General features: G+C 43.6%; 1 protein-coding gene across 12 annotated transcripts in view; it reads left to right on the forward strand.

Moving 5' to 3' along the window:
• Positions 1-25518, forward strand: part of LNX1 (ligand of numb-protein X 1) — a 178441-nt gene that overhangs the window by 70543 nt on the left and 82380 nt on the right. For 7 of the 12 annotated variants that reach the window (XM_070614914.1, XM_070614918.1, XM_008522208.2 and 4 more), the window contains one exon: positions 9345-9831. In XM_070614914.1, coding sequence (XP_070471015.1) covers positions 9440-9831 — 392 coding nt within the window. In that variant the 5' untranslated portion in view covers positions 9345-9439. Of the gene's footprint in view, positions 1-5416; positions 5568-9344; positions 9832-17589; positions 18100-25518 lie in introns of those variants that run through there. The other 5 variants (XM_070614917.1, XM_008522204.2, XM_070614919.1 and 2 more) reach the window with 3 other exon arrangements.

The following is a 25518-nucleotide window of genomic DNA, read 5'->3' on the forward strand; positions in this document are numbered from 1 at the left end:
TTTAGGGCCCACCCAGATAATCCAGGCTGATCTCATCTCAAGATCCTTAACTTAATTACATCTTCAAAGACTATTTTTCAAATAAGATCACATTCACAGGTCCTGGGGTTTAGGATGTGGACATATGTTTTGGAGGGGGGCATCATTCTACCCACTAAACCCCCCAACTGACATTCAAACACACAGGACCCTCCCACTACTTATGGAGAGATTCCTTGTCCACTTGGACACTGAAATATTGGGCAAAATACAGGCAAGGAGAGTTAGAATTGGCAACTATCACCACTACCATTGTTTATTTCTATGTTCAAGGCACAATAGTGTTTTATGTTCTAAAGACCCTTTATGTTCTTTCACTCCATAGTGTGATTATTTACAAAACATATCAGTAAAGGCCATCTTAGGTCACAATAGTAGACAAGTAATATCCTGGTTAAAGAAGGGATCACTTCACTGAAACCTGAGCCCATCAAATCACAACTGGGTAAGAATTCACTTCCAGGTGCCATGTTTTCAAAGTGACTTTAACAAACTAGAGGGCATCCTGGGTGGACTCTTTACCACCACCTGGACTACCTAGGAAGACAACTGGAAGAACCAGAAACAAAAAGAAAAGACAAGGGAGAAATCACCAACACTGTCTTTAATTTTGGGGGCTGTCATGTTTTGAGGGCGTGAATGTGATCTATGTTACACTGAAAGGCAGAACAAGGGCCGAAGGTCACAATAACAAGAGGGAAGCATTCAGCTGCTAGAAAACTGATGAGAAACACATCATTGGAGGTGTTTCAAACAGAAGCTGGTAAGTCATCCTTCAGGGATGTTATAAAGAGGATTCCCACACTTGGTGAGAATCTAAGATCCTTTTCCAACTCAAAATCCTGCAACTTCTAAATAAGTAATTTTAAAATCTCAAATACAGATCATTATGTGGGAACACCCAGTGCCAGTGTGTGTATTCCTCTTCCTTGACTGAGGAGTTTGCTCAGGTTCTTCCTCTCACCTGGATTTCTTCCCACTTGTCCAAATCCCATTTATCTTTCACGATCCTCCCTGAGGACCGTCTATTCCATGAACTTTACTTGACTGTTTTGGGCCACGCTAAACTGCTCTCTTGTCCCTTTTCCTCCAGCGTTTTTTCCTGGCCCCTATTTTGGAGGACCATACTCATTGTCATACTCTTGTATATTCTCTTGCAGTGTTTTAACATTTTTTTCTATGTGTAAGCTCCATTTGCCTAATTAGACTTAAACTCATTGAAGAAGAAATTGAATTCCCTATGGAAACTCCCACAGAATTCAAGACAAATGCCAGGCATGTAATAGGTGATCAATGAATACCCGTAGAATTGAAACACAGTAGAAAAATGGTGAGAATTCAAAAATCTTCCTTCATCTTGTCCTTTCCTCCATAAAACTTGGTTACCTGTTTAAAAACCATCAGCATTTCCAGAATATGTTTTTCAGCCTTGGGTGGAAAAGTGCCAGCTTCTTTTCCATGCTTCTCCTCTGACATCAGCCCTTCCCAGGATCCTATGGCAACTATTTGCATGAACAGAACCCTTGGTCAATGCAAAATACTCTGCCTTCATTTTTGTTGTTGGCAGAGGGTCTGCTCCATTTCAGCATGTTGATAGATCAAGAACATGGAAGGACATCTTTTCTGAGACAGAGTTCTTACAAACAAACCCAGGTATGAAAAAAATACCATGATACCCCAGGGGAAAGGCAGTAAAATCTTCTGTCAAGAGAGGCAAAGCTCCTCTCTAATGGGCTTGTGAAAGACTGTCCTTGGCTTCTAAAACGTCTATCTAATTAGCTAGCCACTTGGGACTTTTTTCACTTAATCGCTTCCCTTGTTTTTCCCACTTTCTGAATATCTATGTTCTCAGTTGTTGACTCCAGATGTATTACATTGTCTCCTCTTAGTTCAATTCTCCTTTAATTTCCTGACGAAATTTCAACCTCTTTAAAGACCATTTATATTTTTTTTTTCTGTCATTTCTGGCGTTGGCAACACTCTGCAGGCTAGTGTCGTTCACAGGTTTTGTTAAGGAATTGCCTCCTCCCTCTGGAGATCATTGATGTAGATATTAAGCAGCAGTAGAGCTCACCCCGACCATTGCAGCAGCCTGTAAGTCCTGTCCTCTTCTGCTCCCTCTGCTCCTCCTCTGCAATGTACATGGCGCCCCTACCCCCCCAGCCCCCACTTCCAACCCAGGCTCTTTGTTCAAAGACAGTTTTTATCCCATGTGTGACTATTTTTATTCAGGTCACTAAGTCACCTAATTCCTTCCTATTACCTATGTATCCGTACACTGAGGATTAGTCCACGGAGCATGTGTTCATCCTCTTATATATTAAAGAACTGATGACACTTTATTAATACCTCCAAGTCTCACATCATTTATCTCAATGACTAGTTTGAAACGAGCTCTGCAACCATTCTGCCCTGCGTAGCTTCATCCAAGTTTTCAAGCGTCATCAACAACAAGAACCCTCAAGCTCAGTTTCTTGAAGCTAAAAGTTACCTCAGAAATCATCTGGTATAGGGGCTGTTAGTCTTTATATATTTGAGACACACTGTAAAACATTAGGGTTGGTTGAAGGGATTAAAAGATTTTGAACAACATTAAATAAGTCAGCAAAAATTATGATGCAAACACAGCCACAGTAGGGCAGAGCCTCCCGCTGTTTATGTAGGCGCAGTCCACACAGCGTCCTTGCTGGAGAGAACTGTTTCTATCACTTGGCTGGGCTCTGACATACTCACAAAACAAAGCTCTTTCAGGAGCCAGTCATTTGGTGATCATTCTTGGGGACCTCGCTTTAGATTAGATTAGATTTAGATTCTTTCCTCTCATTTGAAGCAAATTCTTCCTCTTGCCTCATAACCCCTTCAGCAAACTGCTCACCTGGCATCTCCATCAAGTATAATAACCAGCTGGAGCAACAATGAATTTAGACCTTGGTTAAAATTTAGTGGCACACCTGTGAAGAGTTTGTAATTCCCTGGTTTCGCCATTTCACCTGGCAGGGAACCAGGTCAGGTGCAAGGAAAAGATCAAGACCCTCAGAGGTGGTTGGTAGCAGAGCTGGGTCCAAACCGCAGTCCTGACACCTTACTCTCTCTTCTTGGGTTTCTGAAAATAACAGTGACACGGCCATGATTAAGGTGTGGCAAAGGAGGCACTCACCTTTGGGTGCAAAATTTAAGAGGGCGCCAAAAAACTCAGTAATCATGGTGAGTAATATTTTAATGCATTATTTTAAAAAATCAAAATTAATGCAAAAAAAATCCATGATGAACAAAAGGTTGAAATGTATTTAAATAAAGAGAGGATCAGTAGCTAAAGTTATGTCAAAATTATTTAAGATTATCATGTAGTCAAAAGAAATTGTCAAACATGGCAATTTTCTCAATTGAAAACAAGATAAATGAAGTGGTAAATTTTGAAAACTGTGTTAATGAACTTGCTTCCTTTACAGCTGGGAAAGTAAAACTAGAAAATTGTTTTTAGTATAAATAAAATATTTAAACTTAAAATGATATTGTAGGTTTTAATATACCTACTTTCATGTTTCCCACATTTTTTCAACTACCTTAATGAGCTGCAAAAAAATTAACCGTTATAAAATACACAAAAACATGTATTTTGGAACACACATTTTCCTTTCTCCTCAAGGCTGCAACACGGCTCGGCACAGCATTAGTGGGATAAATGTCTGTTATTTACGAATGTTTTCAGTGGATTTTTCTGAATATGTTTCTCATAGGCTATGTAGGAATTTTCCATAAGCAAGGCTTTCGAGCAGAGGCCCCCCACCCCCATAAGGGGAGAACCCTAGGGGTCCAAGGTGACTAGTGCATCTCCTTGGACACTTTCCTTCTTGGACACTGTTCATCTTTTTTTTGAGTGGGTGGGCAGGAAGGGGTAAGGAGCATCTGGAACTGCGGGACTTCCAATTCATCCCACTGCCCCCTCATCAGCCGCCCTTGGTCTGTCACTGTTTTAACTTTTTCACTTATTAGTGAGTTTCAGTGGAAGTTAATCAGTGTTTGTGCTCCAGGTGGGAAAAATTATCTCTGACTTGCCATTTGTCTAAATGGTTTCCGTTGCTCTTTTCTTGTGCTATTTATTTCGTTAGTACGTTTTAGGACAGCAAGATTTATCACAATATAGGAATGCTTACCAACAAATGGGAGAGCCCAAAATTCCCCAAATACCATTCATTCTCGGGGTTGGATTATACACTGCGGATTCTAACACAGAGCTGTTTAGTCATTGAGGACTTCCTTCTGTTTATAGAAATCCACCTAATGCCACTAAATATCTTAGCATTTCCTAAACCGTGTTCATAGCCCTTGTTTTTGTTTTTAAAAGCCCCTACTTTTCTACTTTATCACCCTTGATTTTTTTCTTCCTCTTTGGCCAAGAATTGCTTATAGCTTCCTCCAGGCCTCAGGGCAGTGTCTCCTGGCAACCCCCCTCCCCTCCCACCCCACTCCCCAGCCCACCCCCACTCCCGCCCTGCCGTGCCCCCCCAGCAGGACTGCCATAACAGCAGTGGCAGCTATTGCTACCAAGAAAGCTGATGCAGCCTCTGGCTCTGGGAGCAGTTACTCCCACTTCACTCTATTCTGGAGTTTAGGGGTTCCTTCTACCCATACGTTGTAGGAGGGACACTGATAAACTGGGGAGCTGGCGGAGGACAGTAGTCAGGCTCATAGAGTCTGGAAACCTGAAGGAAGGCCCGGTGAACCTGAGGCAGCTGAACCTGGGGGAGGACGTGGGGTCTGTCTTCAAATAATTAAAGAACATAAATTAGACATGCTCTAAATAGTTCCTAGGATAATACTGGCACCTATGGAGGGGATGAGTGAGTTGTAGAGAGCCAAATTTTTGCTCAATATATGGACGTTTCCTCCCTAATAGTTACAGCTATCCAAAGGCAGAATGATCTATTTTATAAAGAAATAAAGGCCTGTTTCACTTAAGGCTCCCTTGCAACCCAAACAGTCTATGGCAACAAAGTTTCATCTTTGTCTAGGTTAGAGTACCAACACAGGACACGCTGCCATTTGACTCCAAGGGTGGACTCTTGTTGATGATATGAAGTCCCATTACTATTGTTGCAAAACCGTGACTCACACAACTATTCAAGAGACGCTTTAGAGTCAAGTCTTGTCCTTTCAGTAGAAGGAAGATGTGAAATTGTTGGTGCAGCAGCCAAATGATATGTTTATCCATCACCTTTCCAGTGTAGTATATGGTTTATTCTAGTGACTTCATCAGATAGCCATTTTCTCTAAAGCCAGTGTGCATTTAAAGGAGAATTAGTGGGACAATAGCCCACCAGGGACCCCATTGTTCTGGTGGGTTATTTCACGCAGAAATTTTTCTACTTCCAAGCAGGCTGCATCCCACCCACCCCCCTGAAAAAAAGCTCTTGGATTGTTCAGCGCAGGTGACGGTATCCATATGACCTCCACTGACCCTCTTTGTTGTCAGCTGTGGAAGTTCAGAATTTGAAAGTTACACGGAGGAGCTTCTGGTCAGGTTTCAGGTGAGACCATAACCTGGCGGGAAAGGAAGCAGGGATTAAGGAGAGAGATGGCGATTTTTATTCTTCCTGACACTTCTCAGCACTACATTGTGTGGACTACACATATCTCTAAAAGTCACCTCAGGCTTCTATTCTACCCTCAATCAGAGCAGAGGGAGAAAGGAGGGTTCCTAAGCCACAATAGGGTCAGTTGTATCAAGGAAGGGTAAGATTTCCATCCCTGTCCTGATACACACACCCAAGGAGGAAATCACTTCCCTGCTCTTTTTCTCTCCAAACTGCAAAAAAGCCACAAAGCAGCTCTCTTTCCTTAGCTCAGCCACGGTTGGAAGTGCTGACAGCTGACACTTTGAGTAAACCTAAAGGGACTCAAAGCTGACAGGCCCTCTCGCTCACTTTTGCGGGAGAAAATAGTTGACCTTCTAAGACAATGATTTTTGGTAATTTCTTCTCAGTTCACAGCAAGGCACTTATATGTGCAAAGTCAGGATACATCAGACATGTTTATTAGATGCAAACTGGAAATAAGAAATGTCAGGTAAATTATATTTATCATATTTTTTGAAGTCTACCTAGTTCTTTCTTCAGAACCCAGACTGCTTGCTCAGTCAACTCTCTCCTAATCTGTGTCTATTCATGTAGGCTTTATTTAGTCTAAAGCAATGTGAGAAAATATATACAGCAGTGTTTATATTAATATGTCTTAAGAGTCTGGTTTACTCACATAGGGAAGTGCCAGGGAATTCAAATCGCTCTCAGGAAAAAAAAAAAAAAAAAAGAGAGAGAAAAGAAAAAAGAATTGGAGCTGGATCTAAAAGCTGCCGTTTTTGCTTGCCCATTCATCCATCCTGTCCCAGCCATTTCAGCAGTCAGGAAAGTCAAAGAATCTTTTTACTGAGAGATCTTGGAAAAACCTCCTTGCAATGGGGCCTAAGGAGATTTTAAACCTTCTAATTTCCTAGGACTTTTGTATTCGGTTAGTTACATTATTGGGATTCTGACTACTCATAATCAAGAGAGATGCTGGAGACAAAGGAGCAACATAGGAGCAGAAACTGGAGTGGCAGCGCCTTGCAGGTTTGTTTCTTTTTTGATGTGACTGGCGTGCCACACTTCAATTTCCTCTTCTTAAGCGAACAAAACAAAAAAACCTGAGGATTTGTGAGAATTAAATAGCATAATATGTACAAGGCCCTAGCGCTGTGCCTGGCACATGGTAAATGCTCAAAAGCTGTTAGCAGGGGTGCTGGCTCTGTGGCCGAGTGGTTAAGTTCATGCGCTTCACTGCAGGCAGCCCAGTGTTTCGTTGGTTCGAATCCTGGGTGCGGACATGGCACTGCTCATCAAGCCATGCCACAACTAGAAGGACCCACAATGAAGAATACACAACTATGTACTGGGGGACTTTGGGGAGAAAAAGGAAAAAAATAAAATCTTAAAAAAAAGCTGTTAGCAAAGAAAAAAAGGATTTTTCCAAACAGCCAGTCACCCAGAATAAAATACCTCCACTTTATTAGCACAGAATCCTAGAATTCTGTTTCTGAAAGGGGCTTTATGGTATCTAGTCTAGTGGTTTGCTTTTTTTTTTTTTTTTTACCTTAAGCCAGGGTTCTTTGAACAGAATATTATAAGGAACCTGATGTGTCAAAGAAAAAAAACTAGAGCCAGGCAAATCTCCACCCGTCCCTCCTTCCTTTCCTAGAAGACCCTGAGGCATCCACAGCTTCCAGAGCAGAGTTTGAAATCCAAAAGTCAAGTCCAACTCCACCATTCTACCAGTAAGGGAATGGCCCAGAAATGTGAAGTTGTGTTTTAGTGGTTAAGACCAGACCTACAACCTGCCTTCCTACCAGTTTCCAGCACAGCACATGAGAAAGAATTGACAGGACCAAAACACGTGGGAATATTTGAGAAAACTCTTACAGAGAAACTTTAAAAGATCTAGAGCTTTAGTTCAAAATATGTGAACTTTCTTTTTCCTATGGCAGATGGTAATCTTTTGAGTGGCCCCTTTCCATTTTCATGTCTATTTTTGAACTGTTTTTCATGCCACTGAAAGCATTTCCTGTTTCACTACCTTCTATCAGCCTTGAGGACAAATAGCAGCTGTGTAGGTTTCCATGAAGTTGGACTAGAAACAACTTCACCCCCTCTCTACCCTCCACCTTAGCCTTCTGTAGTCTCTTCTGATGCCAAATAAAATGCTATGATTTCTAAATGTTTTCACATTTGGGGCATTTTACTTCAACCTCTTGACCAGAGTGTTCTTTTAGGCATATTAGCTCAGTATAGAAATGTAAACATGAAGCTGATCCAATGAAAGTTTGAAGTCAATATATTTTCTTTTTGAGATAAGACTATGTTTGTCCAAACAACCTCAGACTTTATTTGGAATAGAAAAAAGATGTAACATGGTTTTGACGGCTGTGCTATTTCCAAATGTGGCTAGTTTCCTGTTGGGCTATTCACACGTCCTTATGTTCTTGTGGAAAGCTTAAGTCTTTCTGTTTACTTTCAGAAAAGAAGAAAGTTGAGTTGGGGGTTGGGGGATGCGGGATTCTTAATCATCACGAGAGTTGACTCAGTCTCCTGGCACATTCCTCTGCCTGCAGTGCTCTCCTGGGCTCCTAATGCTTGTGTTCATGTCCACCTTCCTTGGACTGGACACTCTGTGGGAGCAGGTGTGTGTCCTTCAATGTTCTCTCAAAGGTCTCCACACCCAACTCACTATCCAACTCAGAGTGGGTGCTCGAAAAATATTTATTGACTCATTATCCAAGAGACTTCTGAGATGTTAGTCAGGCCTGTTGAAAATGACCTTATTTTGGACTCCTATACCAAAGGAAAATACACAGTGTGATAGTATTCTACTGGCTTAAAATATATAGATATATAGTTGAATAAAAAAGGGCGATGAGAACAAAGCTGAAAGATTCCTTATATGGACTATAGCTTTCAGTTTCCAGGTCAGACTGGAGACAAAATGAATTCAGTCACACATACTTGTAAAAATAGTAGGTAATATTTATTGAGCTCTTACTATATGCCAGGTGCAAATCTAAGAGCTTCCTGTCTCATATCTCATTTAGTCCTCACCACAGTCCTAATTAGTAGACTTACCATTACCCCCATTTTACAGATATAGAAACAGAGGCTCAAATCATTGGTCCACAGTGGTGGTAGGATTTGAACGCAGGCAGTGTGGCTCCAGAGCCCGCTTAACCACTAAATGACTGGCTGAGTGGATGAAATGCATGCAGAAGGAAACAATGCTTTCACCATTGTTTCCTCAACAGCTCTTATTTCTTCTCAGGTGACTTAGGTGAAGACTGATGGTCCTACGTTTTCTGAATTTTGGAAAAAGTGGGGAAGGTAGATAAGAGACAGCCATCAGAGCACTAACTGTTTTTCTTTTTGTCCTGATCTGACAGAGAATTTTATAAATCACATTTATTTTATTAACAAGTTACAGTTCCTAGGGCATATTTCTCTTAAGTTACTCTGGGCATGTCCCAGAGTTTCCCCAGGGGATTTTTACCACACCTACATGAGGAGGTTAAAGGGAAACATTATTGCCCCTGGCATAGATGGTTAAACTGAGGAATGATGAGGCGAAGTTGCTTGGCCAAGGTTGTGTTAGTCACCAGAGGGCATTCACCCCTGGCCTTCTGAATCACAGCTCGGTTCATGTCCACTGGCAGCACTGCCTCACGGCCCTAACAAGTGGAGTCTTAGCTTCCTGTGAAAACAAAGATGAACCGTCTTGTTCTCTTTTAGGTTTGTGGGTGGCTCCTAGAAGATCTTGATTTGCTCCCAAAGGAATATTATTTTACTGGGTTTGTTTCCTGTCAAACTGTGCCCTCTGGTCAACCATGAACCAGCCAGACCCTGCCGATGACGCGGATCCCAGCCCTGCAGCCCTGTGTGTGGTGTGTGGCCAAGCCCACTCCCCTGAGGAAAACCACTTCTACACCTACACGAAAGATGTGGATGATGACCTCATATGCCACATCTGCCTGCAAGCTTTGCTCGACCCTCTGGACACTCCCTGTGGACATACCTACTGCACACTCTGCCTCACCAACTTCCTGGTGGAAAAGGACTTCTGCCCCGTGGATCGAAAGCCTCTAGTTCTGCAGCACTGCAGGAGGTCCAACATCCTGGTCCACAAGCTTCTCAACAAGCTGCTGGTGACCTGCCCGTTCGTGGAGCACTGCACTGAGGTGGTGCAGCGCTGTGACCTTGAACATCACTTTCAGACCAGGTAGGGCCTCCTCCTTGGCCAACCCTGAGGAGCCCTGCCCTCACAGGGGCAGCTGGAACTCACCTGTCTCCCAAGGGCGGGCTGTCCCCAGTGCCCTGGGTGCTCCACAAAATACCTTTTCCTCTATCTTCTCTGCAACTAATGAAAGGATTCAATCAAATTACGAAATGTTTTAGGTATTGATGGCCGTGGTTCCGTGTGAAGAAAGAGCACGTGGTAGAGTTGTATTGTGTATGTGTGTGTTTACAGGGTTTTTTTTTTATGGTGGTAAAATATACATAACATAAAATTTATCATTTTAGCCATTTTTAAGTGTATCTTTCAGTGGCATTAAGTACATTCACATTGTTGTGAAACCATCACCAGAACTTTTTTCATCTTCTAGAACTGAAACTCTGTACCCATTCAACAGTTACTCCCCATTTCCCCCACCCCTAGCCCCTGACACCCACCATTGTACTTTCTGTCTCTATGAGTTTGACTGCTCTAGGAACCTCGTATAAGAGAAGTCATTCACTCTTTGCCCTTTTGTGACTGGCTTATTTCATATGTGCGCATTTAAAATGTGAAAGATACTGGAAAGATCTGATGAGCAGCTTCTCTGAGGCCCATGGTCCCCAAAAATATTTCCTGGTGGGCATTGCTTGTCTTTTCACCTATGAAAAAAATATCTCCCAATTTGACCCATGATTATTAGAATTTCCTCTGTATGGGAATTGAGAAATTTGTCCTCCTCCTATTCTTTGAAGAGATGAGGGGTATTTTAAACTAGATTTTAAAAGGAGAAATTTAGAAAACTTTTATCCTTCAAATGGCTTATTATACTAAGTTTTCGGTCAAGGTACGCACTTTGGCAGTGGAAGGAAGGTGTGACCGTGTCTCCTGGTGGCCAACATCGCTTGTTCACCTGTCTGACTCTTATTTTGTCCACTTACATTGTCATGTGCTTGGGCATTCCTATGTGGATGGCCTCAGGGGCGGTCCTGCGTCTTGTTCCACATGAGGTACTCTCTTGGAACATTTAAGGTGCTTAACAAAGGGTGAGCAGTAATACCACAATTATGTCGTAAGAGGAAATTTGAAAGCTGGTGTTTTTCTTGGTTTCCATCATGACAAGGACAAGAGGCAGGTGCAGGTGTTCTTTCTAAAGGTCACCTACCTCAGGTTGTGAATCTGAGTCTTTGTCTTTGGGGACATGCAGATTCTCTAACATGGAAGGTTGCATCCAAAGCAACGGGCTGGGTGTAATGCTTAGCACGTTTTCCATACTGATTATGTCTGTGAACTCATTTTTCTCCCCAAGATGTTGAGCCAAATGCATCTAACTCGGGTTTGTGGGTTGTCTCTGACCCTTTGTTGTTGTTGGTATTTAGGATGCCCCTCTTCTCTGATTGCCTGGAAGGCGGGGTGGCCAGAGGAGAACGGGGTAAGGGAGTCTATTTGTGACCTTTGCTGAAGCTTTTACCCAGGTAGGAGAGGCGTGGTCTGGAGGAAAGTCATTGAGGGTCAAAGTCAAAGGTGAGATAGGTGCTGACAGGGGCTGGTGCAGAGCCAGGGCCACGACTGGGCCACACTGGGTAGGGGAGGTGAGGAGCATGAGGAGCAGAAATGGCTGTGGTAGAGCTCCCTCCACACACCACATCCTCATGTTCCTGCCATGTTGCAATCTATTCATTTGTGCTTGGGAGATGTATTAGTTTCCTATTGCTGCTATAACAAATGACCACAAACTTACTGGCTTAAAACTATGCAAATACATTATCTTACAGTTCTGAGGGTTAAAAGTCCACTATAGGTCTCACAAGACTAACATCAAGGTGTTGGGAGGGCTTGTGGCCCATTTCTCCATCGTCACAGCGAGCAGCGTATAATCTGCTAGTATCTTCCCCCTCCCCCGCCTCTGCTTCCATTGTCTCCTTCTGTGCTTCTGATCCTCCTGCCTCCCTCTTGTAAGATGCTTGTGATTACCTTGGATCCACTTAGTGGATCCACCTGGATAACCCAGGATTATTTCCTCATCTCAAGATCCTTAACTTAGTCACGTCTGCAAATCCCTTTTGCCAGGTAAGGTTCTTAGGTTCTGAGGTGGACATCTTTGGGGGAGGGGTGATTATTCTGCCCACCACGGGAGTTTCACGGGGGAGAGGTAAGACAGGAGAGAGAGAAGGAAAGAAGTGGAGGTGTTTTCTGGAAAGAAAGTGAAAGCAGCAGTTCCTCCTCATCCTCTCATGAAGAACTCACTTGGAGCCACGAATATCCCCTAAATAGAGGGATAAGATGGCACACGGATCTGAGGGTGAGGCCAGAACAGAAGTAGGGCAGGGGAAGGGCTGGGAAGAGGCCCTTGGGGACTATGGGGTCTCCAGGAGAGAGATGACACAGCGCACCTCACCTGCACGCCACGGGAATTTCATTCACTGGCCCATGCAGGCTGTGTGACCCACACACCTCAAGGAAGCCGGGGATAAAGCCTTGAAGCAGACTCTGCTGATGATGATGTGCACATTTGAAAAACAACAGTGAGGAAAGAACCCAAAATGAATTGAAATCACCTCTCTGAGCTGTGGCCTGAGAGTCCTTCACAGGCACCCATCAGCAGCTCTCTGTGAGGGGGAAAGCTCCCACATAAAGGAGGTGTTGGACTTGATCTTGAGCCTCTCCACACTTCAGCTTCCTAAGTAGGTTGAAACCAACATTTCCAAAAATATGTTGTATATGTTAATCATCCAATGCTTAATATACACTTCCTCTCCTCCCCACCCCTGGGCATTTTATTGGCAAGGATTAAGAATTTGGAGCTGTCCAGAGCCTGACTCCAGAGCCCTCTTGGGCCTTGTGCCTGGGCCAGTAGACCACCTCTTGCTCCCCTCAGAAGGGATATGAAGATTAAGAAGGTACTACCTCTGGAGTCCCTTGAACTGGGAAAACTAAGAGGTTCCCAGGAGGCGAGTGTTTTCCTTACATTTCTAGATGAGGCCTCCGGGTTGGTGGCTGCTTGTATGGGAGTGTTGTCATACGTTTGTACTAGAAGATAGCTTTGTTTATACGTTTCACATCTCAGCTTCAGCATTTAAAAATGTAATGAGTTAGGGGCTGGCCCCGTGGCCAAGTGGTTAAGTTTGCGCACTCCGCTGCAAGCGGCCCAGTGTTTCGTTGGTTCAAATCCTGGGCGCGGACATGGCACTGCTCATCAAACCACGCTGAGGCAGCGTCCCACATGCCACAACTATAGGGACCCACAACGAAGAATATACAACTATGTACTGAGGGGCTTTGGGGAGAAAAAGGAAAAAATAAAATCTTTAAAAAAAAAAAATGTAATGAGTTAAAAAAATTCTTTGGCTGATGGCACTTTAATGAATATAATCTGGGCAAGCTGAGAGTCTACCTAGTATAGAAAATGTAACCATAATTCTGGTTGAAAACTGCCATGCGACTGACATGGATCCACACACTCCCTTCCAGTGGGTCCTAGAGAGCTAACAGTCCTGTGCTTCGTGGCTAACTCCACACTAAGGTTTCTCCACCTGTAAAATGGGAATTTATTTCAGGTGACTCCTTGAATGCAAAGCTCTAGCAGAAGCACATTTAGAATGTTTCCATTATCCATTTAGAAAAGAACGTGTGTTAGAGAAATATTTTGCCCCTCAGCCAAGGTCTCTGTTCATAGCCTGTCCATAGGGTCATGCTAATAATAACAGTAGACCTGAGTCAGGGATGCTGCTGTTTTCTCCAGAATTCAGGTCATTTGTAAACATTGTTATCTTACTACTCCAGACCCTGAGCTGAATGTAAATCCTTAAGCAAAATGTTTAGGACCAACTGTGGGTAGGCATGACTGGCTGGACCAGCAAGTACTTGGACAACTGTTTCTGACTTCAGACTAGAAAGCTCTTCTATGGGAGTAAATCTGAGCATGTAACTAATGTTTGGAATCTTCTGGCTAATTCTGTTGACTTCTGCCCTCTTAAATACTTGCAGACTTCCATCACCTTGGTGTACTAGAAAGAATCCTCACAGGAGTGAGGGGCTTGTCGAGTCGAATGGCAGCCTTCCTAACCAAGAGACATTATGAGAAGACATAGCCAGGTGCTACAGAGGGCCAATCCACGCCTCTCTGTTGACCATCGCTGAGAGGGTGTGGGGAGGCAAAGCTTTCACTTCCTTGATCCTGAGTGGGAGTTATCTTAGGCTCAAGATTACATCTTCATTATGTAATATCATCATCTGCATATATAATATTTATTGTGGATCCACAATAGGCCAAGCCCTGAGTGAAAGAAAAATCTATACCAGCCGTGATTTCTGCCTCTGAGGAAATGACCTTCTAAAGGTAAAGGAGAGAGGCTGAAATCACACGCACATTGAGTTATTTCATAGGACCTGTGACTTTGCCCTTTAGTTTCTCTCTTATGGAAGATAATAAACATGGGAGATAATAAAGCTGATCCTTCTTAAGTATTGACTAGCATTAAGAAAGAGATCATTGTTCAATGTTTTGAAAACAGCCCCAGGAGAAAATGTGTTGTAATTGGCACACCTGACGGAAGGCTGTCTGGGGTTATTTTCTTGATTAACTTTGCATCCAGTGTCCTGGGAGTTTCTTCTCCAAAGACCTATGCTGGAGCCTCTCTTGACCTTTACTTCTATCGGGGGCCTTTTTCTGTAGTATATTCAGGACAGCACAGGCTCAGCCAGCTGTCTACCGTGCTTAGAAGGTTTTACTGCCAGAGCACAGGTCTAGGCAAGTATTACCTTCTGGAAAGGTGGGTAGGTTACAAGTCATGTTGGTCATTTCAGCCTGGCTCAACAGCCCCACTATAACTGTGCTTTGACAGACATCCTTCATGTGACTTTCCAACCCTGAACCCAACTTTTTCCCAGCCCCTCCCTGGCCAAGAGCCTCTTTGTACCTCTCCTGGGCATGGAAGAAATGAGGCAATTTTTCTGCATCACTTTTTGAGAGAACCATTGAGTTTCTATCAGATTATGCTCCAAGCAATTCTTTAAGGAAAGAACATTCTCCTAGGCACTCATTCCCAGAAATCTTTCTTACCTGTTTCCTTTCTTCCTGGACATTTATTATTCATCTGTGTAAGTGTTCAGCCCCTGCCATGGCTCTTGTAAAATGTGAAGTCCTATTTTGCTAGTATGCCTCTGATAGAGAAAGATTGGTCCAAAAAGTTGACTCTTTAACTGAGTTCAATTCTCTTTCATTCAATAAATATTTACGGAGAATCTCCTGTGTTCTAGGCACTTGATGAGGATGCGATAGAGAACAAGACCAGTAGAATGTCTGCTTTCAAGGAGTTCCCTGTTTAGTGGCGAGAAAAGAGAGAGAAAACAGGAGGTGATAGATGATGTCTGAGATGACATCAGGGATAAATAGGACTTACACAGGCAAAGCCCGAGGGCAAGGATTAGGGTTAGGGCTGTTTACTGACAAGGAAGCTACAGAGCAATCCACAAGCATTTAAAGGTGGGATTTTATTCCTAAGGGATTGTATTAGTTAGTATCACATCTAATGGCAGGTAATAGAAAATTCAAGTTACATTGGTTTAACTATGTAAAAGTTTTCTTTTTCTCATTTAACACAAAGTCTGGGGATAGGAAGTCCACATCTAGTATGATGCTGCCATGATGCCATCAGGAATCCAGGCTCTTTCTGCTCTTCAGATTAGCTTTCATCCTCAAGTTTGTCACATCTTGGTCTCAAGATGGCTCCTCAAACACCAGCATCATGTCCAAGTTCCAGGTAGAAAGAACCAGGTAGGAAGAACCAGGCAGGAGGCGCAAAATACAATGTACAAACTGAGACTCCCGCCTTAAAGAGCTTTCTGGGATGCCTCATCCAGTAATTACTGCTTAGACCTCAGTGGTGAGTGTAATGTTACGTGGCCATCCGTCTGCGAGAGAGGCTACGTGCATGACCACCATGGACAAAACCTGGGTTGTGTGCAAAGGAAGAAGAGGAGATTAGATGTTGAATAGGCAGCCAGCAGTTTTTGCAATAGTTACATAAGCTACAACAAAAAACAATACCTTTGTTTTTATATTGCATTCATATCCGTTAATGAATTTTATCCTCTTGAAATGCAAGAAGGTGAAAGGGCAGACATCCTTCTTTTTCCATAGAGACTTGAGAAGCAATGTGATGTGTCCAAGATTATCAGAAATACAGTACAGCATCCTAGGCATCCTGCAGCCTCTGTTCTACGCCGTGCTGCTCATGAGTTATGAGCTCTCCAGTAGATCCTGGGCATTGGACAAAGGGCCTGTTCCAGGCCTTGGAAGCTCCATATTCAGGAAAAGTCTGTAACATGTCTTGTCCCTAATAATGCAGGAGGAAAGAAAGGACAAGATGAGAATAACAAAGGTTTTTGGAGATAGATGCTAAGCTGCCAGCTAGGCTCATTCACTATTATTAGAAGTTATTAATAACCGTATTTACAACAATAGCTAACACTCATTTATAACACTCATTTATAGGCATTATCTCATTCCACCTGCATAACAACACTATAAGCTAAGCACTATTGTTATTGTCTTTCTTTTACAGAGGAGGATATGGAAGTTCAGAGAGGTTAAGCAACATGCCCAGTGTCACGCAGCTAGTATGGAGCAGAGCTAGGGTTCGTCCTCAAGCCTGTTTGACTCCAGCATCTAAATATCAAACCTAACTTCCTTTTTATGGCTCTTCGCTAGCTCTGACTTACTCTTGCACACCAGACCTAAGGGAGTGGAGTTCAAATTAGGGTCTCAACAAAATTATAAGTTAATACATGTCATGCTTTATCAAGGTATCTTATCTTGGATCCAAGCTGGAGAATTTATATCTGTGCATTGTAAGGATCTACTGTGTTTAAACTTTTTTAGCTCTGCCTCAGGTAAATGCAGATCTCTGCTGCCAAATTCCCACTTACTGCAGGGCTCATCGCAGTGGGTCTCATCCTGTCGATTTTTCTCTGATCTTTTCCTATCAAGTGTAGTTTGCTGTAATTGCTTGGTTGTCATTAATGTAACTATCGCTTTGAGCCATTTCTATTCAGATTTAGGCTTTGAGCTGGCAAAATGGATTTTAATCTTCTTAAATATGGGGAGGAGGGGAGGTGTCCCAGGGGCTTCTGTGGCTTTCCAGAGCTTAGATGTGTAAAGAAGTCCTAATGTTAAGACAGATGTACAGTCTGGAACCACAGATCTTAGAACCAGAAGCGATGATGTGGTTCAGCCTCTCCTGGACCAGGCAGATAAGGCGTTCTTCGCTCCATTTCAAAGATGAGATGACAGAGGCTCGGGAGCTTAGCTGAAATGCCCAGGGTCCTACAGCCAGTGCCGGAGCTTAATTCAATTACTCAGGGGAGAAGGAGGAAGGGAGTGACTCTTCCTCACAAAACTGGAGCCTATACATGGTTTGGACAAACTTTATGTCTGTCTATCAAGGCTCTTTGTTATTCTCAAAGAAAATGACACAGCCTATTCTTATACAGGAACTATTTTCAAAGTTAGCAAGGAGACTATCATTTCTCTTACATCTGTCGGTGTAGTCAGGACCATGATGGGTAAAATATCTTAAATGCATATTCTAAATACACATTAAAGGTGGAGTTGGTTCATATTTAACACTCCGTGTTGCAATGTCTGAAGGCTCTCTTTGAGCTCCAATCTCCAGGCTGTGTTCCAAAGATGCTAATTGCTTACAGTGTCTTCCTCCAGCAAGCTGTCGGACAGCTTTTGATTATTTGCTTATTCACCCTACGGGCTCTGATTGTGCCATGCTCATGCCCTCTTCTAACGCAGTTCAGCTTCCAGCCCATCTGCTCCTGGCCAGTGATGTAAATGTACCAGCTGCTTCCCAAGAACCAGTCGGCATCCTGCAGGAGGGGGCAGGTCCTTTTCCCCGGCATCAGCCTGTCTGCTCTCTGCCTAAGCCCTCCCGCCAACCATGGTGGGTCCCTGCCTTCTCATATCTCCCCGTCTGAGAATCAAAGAGTGCAATCCTCTTACAGGCCCGTGATTTATCAGCGTGGCTCCCTCTAAGGGCGCTAAGTCAGATTCCTTATGATCTGCTGATTGTGGGAACATGGCAAGGTCTGTTTAAAGGGGCTTGGCTAGGCTGGGCCCCTGCGGCTGACAGAGAGAAAGTGGCTGGGAAGAAAGCAGCACCCTGCTTGGAAAATGAAGGCGCTTCTGCTGCTGGTCCTCCCCTGGCTCAGCCCTGCCAATTACATTGACAATGTGGGCAACCTCCACTTCCTGTACTCAGAACTGTGAGTCGCCTCTGACTGTGCCTGCCTGGGTTCGCGTGTCGGGTCTGGTGGGGGTGGAACCGGAGTCAGTTCCCTGGCCGGTATGTCTGTTTAGAGGAATAAATTCCACATACACGAGATGCCCTTGGACCAAACACTTTGCCAGCAGCTTAAAGCAGCGTGCTTAGCTGCTGTGACTTAGCAAAAAAACACCATCTTACTGATGGGGTGTTTTACCAGCAAGGCATTCTTTTCCTATGTCTATGCCAACACTGCTTTTTAAATTTCTTTTTGTACTCTGCTTTTTCTCAGTAGATGTGTCTTCTCTTCCTTCCATAAATAGAACCAAAGAATAGTTAAGAACAGAGCCTGCGTGCACAGATCTGCAGCCTCTGTCAGGCATTTCTCACTGCAAGCAGACATCTCCCTTTATTGAAAGGGTCGGTCTCCATACCTGAAAACACATATAGTTTCAGTATAGGGGAAAGATAACCCTATGTGTAAAAAATATATGTCCATTTTATTTTTGATTTTTAAAGATGGGAAAGCAGAAAGAACTGTGCAATGAGCACCTGTATTCCTATCACCTAGATTTAATGATTAACATTTTGTCACATTTGCCTCATTTATTTTTCACTGAAGTAGTTTGAAGTAAATTGTAGTCATCATGACAGTTCTCCCCTAAATATTTCACTCTGCATCTCTAAAAAAGAAAGGCATTTTCCTACATGCCCTCTGTCCATTTTATAACAGGAAATGACTCACGTCTCCCACCTCTACAGTGATATTTTTCTGGCTCCTTTTGTTATTAAGCTTTGAAAGAGGATTGTAGCTTGATGTGAAGAGCTTCTAGCAATCATATAAAAAGTGCTGCTGGGTGTGCCTCAGTGTTTGGAGCATTTACAAAAATGTATGCCTCCTTACTAAGCGGACAGGTAAAAATAGCAAGAGTTGGCTTGTGTGCAAATTACAGTCAATGGGCAAATGGAAAGAGGGCCTCTAGAGTTCATAGAGCCCAGACTAGAAAAGCTCAGCTGGTCGTATACCCGCAGGAATATGTGGTGATAACGAGGGCCTCTTTTATAATTAGCTGGACTAACCAATTTGTCCAGCACAATAGATGCTCTATAAATGCTTGATAAGTAGAGGCAGGAACAAATGACCTAGATCCTTGGAGGCAGGTCATTCATTTTGAGGACTCTACATTTCAGGATTATCTTATCCTTATCCTACCTTATTGGAATGGAACCCCAGTCTACCTTAGATAAGAAGGTTGAAAGAGAAAGTATCTGGCTTAAGCCAGAATAGTGAGCATCTCTAGGGTAATAATGACATTGTGGAAGATTTTCTGGAACAATAGATGATGGCAGAACTCATTGGCATTGTGAAAAGTCCTCTTCCTCTCTCCCGATGGATGCTGAAGTTGGTATCTCTGAAATCTAGTGCAAAGCATTCCTCCCCCTACCCTCGCCACCCCCACCCTCGCCACCCCCATCTGCTATCCTCATTGGTTGCTGTGGTCGTTTCCGAGGGCTGCTGTAACAAATTACCACGCATTTGGTGGCTTAGAACAACAGAAATTTATTCTCAGTCAGTTCTGGAGCCCAGAAGCTTGAAATCAATGTGTTGACAGGGCCACACTCGCTGGGAAGGCTCGCGGGGAGAATCTTTCCTTGCTGCTTCCAATTTCTGGTGACTGCAGGCTTTCCTCAGCTTGTGGCTGCATATCTCCAATCTCTCCCTCCATCTTCACCTGGCCTTCCACTGTGTGTCCTCTCTAGTTCCATCTTTGTCTCCTCCTCTTCTTACAATGACACGTCATTGGATTTAGGGCCCACCCAGATAATCCAGGATGATCTCGTTTTGAGAGCCTTAGCTTAACTGCATCTGTAAGACTCTGTTTTTCAAATAAGGTCACATTCACGTGTTCTGGGTGGACATATCTTTTGGGGGCCACCGTTCAACCCACTGCAGATGCTATTGAGGATGCTTTCCATTGAGTTACTGTCAATTTTATAGCGTAATTGAAGGAAGGCTCTTCATACTGGCTTACTGTTTCCTTTTCTATGACCATGTGAATCAAAGGGAACTTTCTTGTTGAATAACTGAGTGGATGCAAGGAGGCCATTCTTTCCAAAATGTAAAGCAATCCAAGAAGCATGATGCCAGGAAATTGCCAGTACAGTCTTCCCAAACTAATTTGACAGAACTTTCTGGGAAGCTTCTAGTTGCTGAGGATGCTTTATGAGAGAAGTCTGTGCAGCTCTTACCTGACGCTACTAGTGATAATGGAACGAGTCAGTGAATTCATATCACAGTTCAGTACTGTGGCCTGTGCCCTAAGGAATACAGGTAGTAAGAAATCAGGCACAGTACCCGCTCTCAAGGAGTTGGGAATCTAATTGAGAAGATGAAATTTATACCAATAAGAAATATAAACAAAGATCCAAGGCATAAGGGGGTAAGTCTTTAAAAAGTAGGGTAGGTAATAAGTTGAGAGGAAGTGGAGATTGTCCACTTCAGTGAAATTGGTCAGGGAAAGCTAGAGAAGTTGAAGGTTTGAGCTGGATTTTGAAGTCATTAGGGAGGAACTAGGCAGAATCAGAGATGGAAAAAAAGAGCATTTCAGGCAGTGTAAATAGCACTGGCAGAAAGGATGGGAGGTGGCTGTGCTTGTCACTAAAGCTTTGAAAAATAGCAATTGAGAGCAGTAAATGGGACTGTGGGGTCCATCAAGCATTCTTGGGAGCAAGGGCAGTGGGGTGGTGGCTGGATGTCCCTGGATAAAGAGACCCTCCTCTCACTACCGTAGGCAGCTGGGATCGTGAGGCGGGCAGAGCTGCGTGGACTCAGTGAGAAGGGCTGAGAAGCCGGGCGTCCTCCTGCTACCCTAGTCTGAGCTCTGACATCCTGGTCTTGGAGGAAGCTTGCCCTGTGTCCCCTGTGCTTCCTTTTCCTCTGTAACACCAAGGTTCTCTTAGGCTGCGTCCTGTTCCCTCAGGGCCCAGCTAGAAAACCAGAACTAATCCAGTAAACAGAGTCGAATTGAGCATGTGGCCCAGGGGCCTCAAACTCAGGCCCACAGGAACCAGGCAGGAGTTACTTAGGCATGAGAATCGTTCAAGTATAAGACAAAAAGAAGTGATCAACTCGCTCAGCTGTGGAGAATATATGTTTATATATTTTCCTGGTTAGGATTTATGTATATATAATGTCTAAAGGCATTCAAATTGAATTTAACATAAAGTAAAATAAAAACACTTTGTCCAATCCAGCAGATCACTCCTGCCTGCCTCGTTTGGCCCTGAGGACCAATAGTTTATGACCCTGGGCAGCTCCTTTAAACATGTCCAATGTCTCCTGGAGCCTTGACCTGGAGGAGAGTGAATTCCACAGGAGAAGCCTAAAACCAGAGGATTTGGTGTGGGGTCCCAATCCACAGGTTAGGGGTAGGGATTCCAGGATTGCTCCCGGGTCTGCAAAGAGCATGCCAAAAGGACAATGCTTTCTTCCTCCATGAGCCCTCACCCCTAGACTCGCATGAACTCGCTGAATTTCCTAGACCCCAAAGGGAATTTAGGAAATAGACTTTCAGTCTCATGGGCATGAGCATGGATACAGCCTTCCCATCTTTCTGGGACTATTTACAGCCCCACACACGAGGAGACTTGTAGGTAAAGGCCTCAGAGCAGTATGGATTCTGAGGACTGCCTCACCAGAATTGGGGGCTGGGTTTGTTTTTTAAAATGCAGATTCTTGGGCTCTAAATAAAACCTATTAAAAAGCTCTGGTGGGGGGCATCCAATTCAATTCTTAAGGTTCCCCCAGGTGATTCTTATGGGCACTACCATTTAAGAACCCTTGGATCCAGCTCGGATGTCAGCTTGCCCTGACTTCCCCTGTGGAAAGTCATCACTCTGTTCCCTGCATCTCCTCTGTGCTGGGCATCCTTGGCAGCTTTGGGGTCTGTCTCTACCTGATGAGTCCTTGGAGAGCTTGAGAGATGCTATTCCCTGTATGCCCAGCTTCTGCACAGTTCAGACTTGAGTTGAACTGAATAAAATGAATGTGCCTCATATCTTGGCCAGTTCCTACACATTGTGAGCTGTGATAAAGAAGTCTCTGGTTTGGTTTCCATGGAAAGCAGTATTGATCCCGCTCATAATGATGCCAGCTAGCCTCATCCCAGGTGTTGCAGGAAGCAGCCCCATGCTTGAATAACTGAGATGGCCACTGCCCTGGTCAGTGAACTCCTGTGGCTTTTGTAACATTTCTTTCAGTATTTTATTTAGCCAGGATCTCAGGGAAAATCCTTAGATTTTAGTGGGGTGGTAAGAAGTATTTTATGGTACACACCCAACTCTTAAAAGTCATTTACAGAAAATCAAAAAGTTTTGTCATCTTTCCTCCACCATTAAAATTTCTAGCTGCAGGGCTGGCCCCGTGGCCGAGTGGTTAAGTTCACATGCTCCGCTGCAGCTGGCCCAGTGTTTCGTTGGTTCGAATCCTGGGCGCGGACATGGCACTGCTCGTCAGGCCATGCTGAGGCAGCGTCCCACATGCCACAACTAGAAGGACCCACCACAAAGAATATACAACTATGTACTGGGGGACTTTGGGGAGAAAAAGGAGGAAAAAAAAAATTTCTAGCTCCTAGAACCACTGAAAATACTTCTCACTTTTGTATCCTATTCTGGTGGATGCTGTGTTCACGCCCGTGGCATTCCGAGTCTGAGTTTTGAGTATGTGCAGTAAGTTGAAGGCCTACTTTTCAAAGTAGATACCTACCCTTTGTTTTAGAGACACAGTTATCAATAAGACAGGCAGGCATGGTCACTGGAGGATGACAGGTCCCTAAAGCTAGTGCTACTGCCATAGCTGTGTGACTTCTCAGGAAGTCAGGAAATGTTGGCTCTCTTTCTAGATTATGCTCAAACAAAGAGTTTTGGTTTGTAAGTGGCATCACTATGAACAGTATTCATGCCAGTATCTGCAGAGAGAAATTACACTTTACCCCCTGGCCCCCGTAGAGATAGTGGGTCTAAGTGAGGAAAGCTTATTCTCACTGGAGTTTTGTGCTCAGGAAATGAAAATGAGTGACTCCGATTTTGCAACTTGAGTCATTTAGGGCTATGGAAGGATGAGGTCTCCTGGAGAAACTGCCAAGATCAGCAGGAGTTATGAGGCAGCCCTGTGTGTGTCCTTCCTGGGAAGCCCAGACGTCAGAGATGCAGAACACCCACCAAGTGTCTTAGGTCCAAGGACACCAGCCACCCACCACCTCCCCAGCAGAAGTTTCTCAAACCAACGTACAAAACACGCCTGACAAATGGCACTGTCTTCCTGCAGCGAGAACATTTTCTCTTTGGGGCCCAGAGGCCAAAGAGAGCCTTCAGTCACCCCCAGCTGGGCATCCCAGGCTTTCAAGTGAGACGATTGCTTGCCTTAGTTTTGTATGTCGCTCTTGTTAGAACCTGGTCAGCTTCTCAATTGCCCCTTCTCTAGGCCAAGGCCATGCAGAAGCACTCATCTTAGTAACTGCTTTTTCTCCCTGCTGACTTCAGCAGACTTGGGCCAGGTGTTGGGCTATGAACTACATAACCCTGGGGGAGCATCTTTTTTAAAAGCTTTGCCGTAAATGGAGATCCACGTGAGGCACGTCTAGATAGTCACAGTTGGATTCTTTCTTGGGTGAATGAGGAGGGAGGGGGATGAGCACAGCGGGATTACCTCAGCATCCATTTCCTCCTCACTTCATTTTCACTGTGTTAACTACTCCCAACACTTTCCAAGTTTAAACCAACAGAGTGAGCTCTATGGTTTTGCCAGTAAACGTTTTCCAAGTTGAGTTTCAAAGAATTTTTCTTCTTCATCAAAACTGAAAAGAAAAAAAAAATGCCACTGATCTGGATTTTTTTTTTGCCATATGTTTTGAGAATCTGAAGCTGAGTTTGGATTAGGACCTGGAAGGAAGGAGGCAGAGTTTAGAGGAAATGGAGTGAAGTGGAGAAATTGTATTCCAACAGAGAGGAACAAGGTCCAGTCCGGAGGAGCAAAGCCAGGACTCATTTGGGGTCAGTGACTCTCTCAATGTCTTTTGAAGCATGGCAGAGCAGCACGTTTAATAAGGCCTTTTTCCTTACGTCTTTAAACTTGTGTATCTGGAAGGAAATTGAAGCCGCATGTTCCTGATTCATTTACACTTAACTCATCAAAATGTTGCTTTGTAATGATTCTTTGATGCCCAAAGAGCATAGTGACCCTGTTTAATGGTCTTATTGTTTTCTCCTTAAGAATCAGCGAACTCTCTTTTGCCAGCAGGAAAGCAACTCCAGTACAAACCGTTTGGCTTTCTGGTCTAAAATGCAGAAGCCAGGAGTTTCAAAATACGACTCTGGTGCTTGGCAAATTGTGTTTGCCTTTCTTTGGATCACGTGACTATGTCAGGTGGGAGAAAGGCAAAGTAGGGATTTCTTTAACAGGATATCAGAAGCCTCACTGATCGTTTCATATTTGGTCCATTTTTCTTCATTTTAGCTTTAATAGAAATCTCAAACAATGTAAAAGTAGAGAGAAGAGTAATATGAACCCCCACGCGCCCCACTACCCATCTTCAACAATTATCAATTCATGGATATCTTGTTTCATCTATACCCTCCTTGAATTGTTTTGAACCAAATCTCAAATATCATAGTTCACCTGCAAATGTTTTAGTATTTATCTCTAAAGGATAAGTTTTCTTTTTTTTTTTTATTGAGTTATTGATAGGTTACAATCTTGTGAAATTTCAATTGTACATTAATGTTTGTCAGTCATGTTGTAGGTGCACCACTTCACCCTTTGTGCCCACCCCCCACCCCACCTTTCCCCTGGTATCCACTAAACTGTTCTTGGTCCATAGTTTTAAATTCCTCATATGAGTGGAGTCATACACAGATTATCTTTCTCTCGCTGGCTTATTTCACTTAACATAATTCTCTCAAGGTCCATCCATGTTATTGCAAATGGAATGATTTTGTTCTGTTTTGCAGCTGAGTAGTATTCCATTGTATATATGTACCACATCTTCTTTATCCATTCGTCTGTTGATGGGCACTTAGGTTGCTTCCATGTCTTGGCTATTGTAAACAGTGCTGCAATAAACATTGGGGTACACAGGACTTTTGGGATTGCTGACTTCAGGCTCTTTGGATAAATACCCAGTAGTGGGATGGCTGGATCGTATGGTAGTTCTATTTTTAGTTTTTTGAGGAATCTCCATACTGTTTTCCATAGTGGCTGCACCAGTTTGCATTCCCACCAGCAGTGTATGAGGGTTCCTTTTTCTCCGCAACCTCTCCAACATTTGTTGCTATTAGTTTTAGATATTTTTGTCATTCTAACGGGTGTAAGGTGATATCTTAGTGTAGTTTTGATTTGCATTTCCCTGATGATCAGCGA

This window comes from Equus przewalskii, chromosome 3, assembly GCF_037783145.1.
Source record: "Equus przewalskii isolate Varuska chromosome 3, EquPr2, whole genome shotgun sequence".
NCBI lineage: Eukaryota > Metazoa > Chordata > Mammalia > Perissodactyla > Equidae > Equus > Equus przewalskii.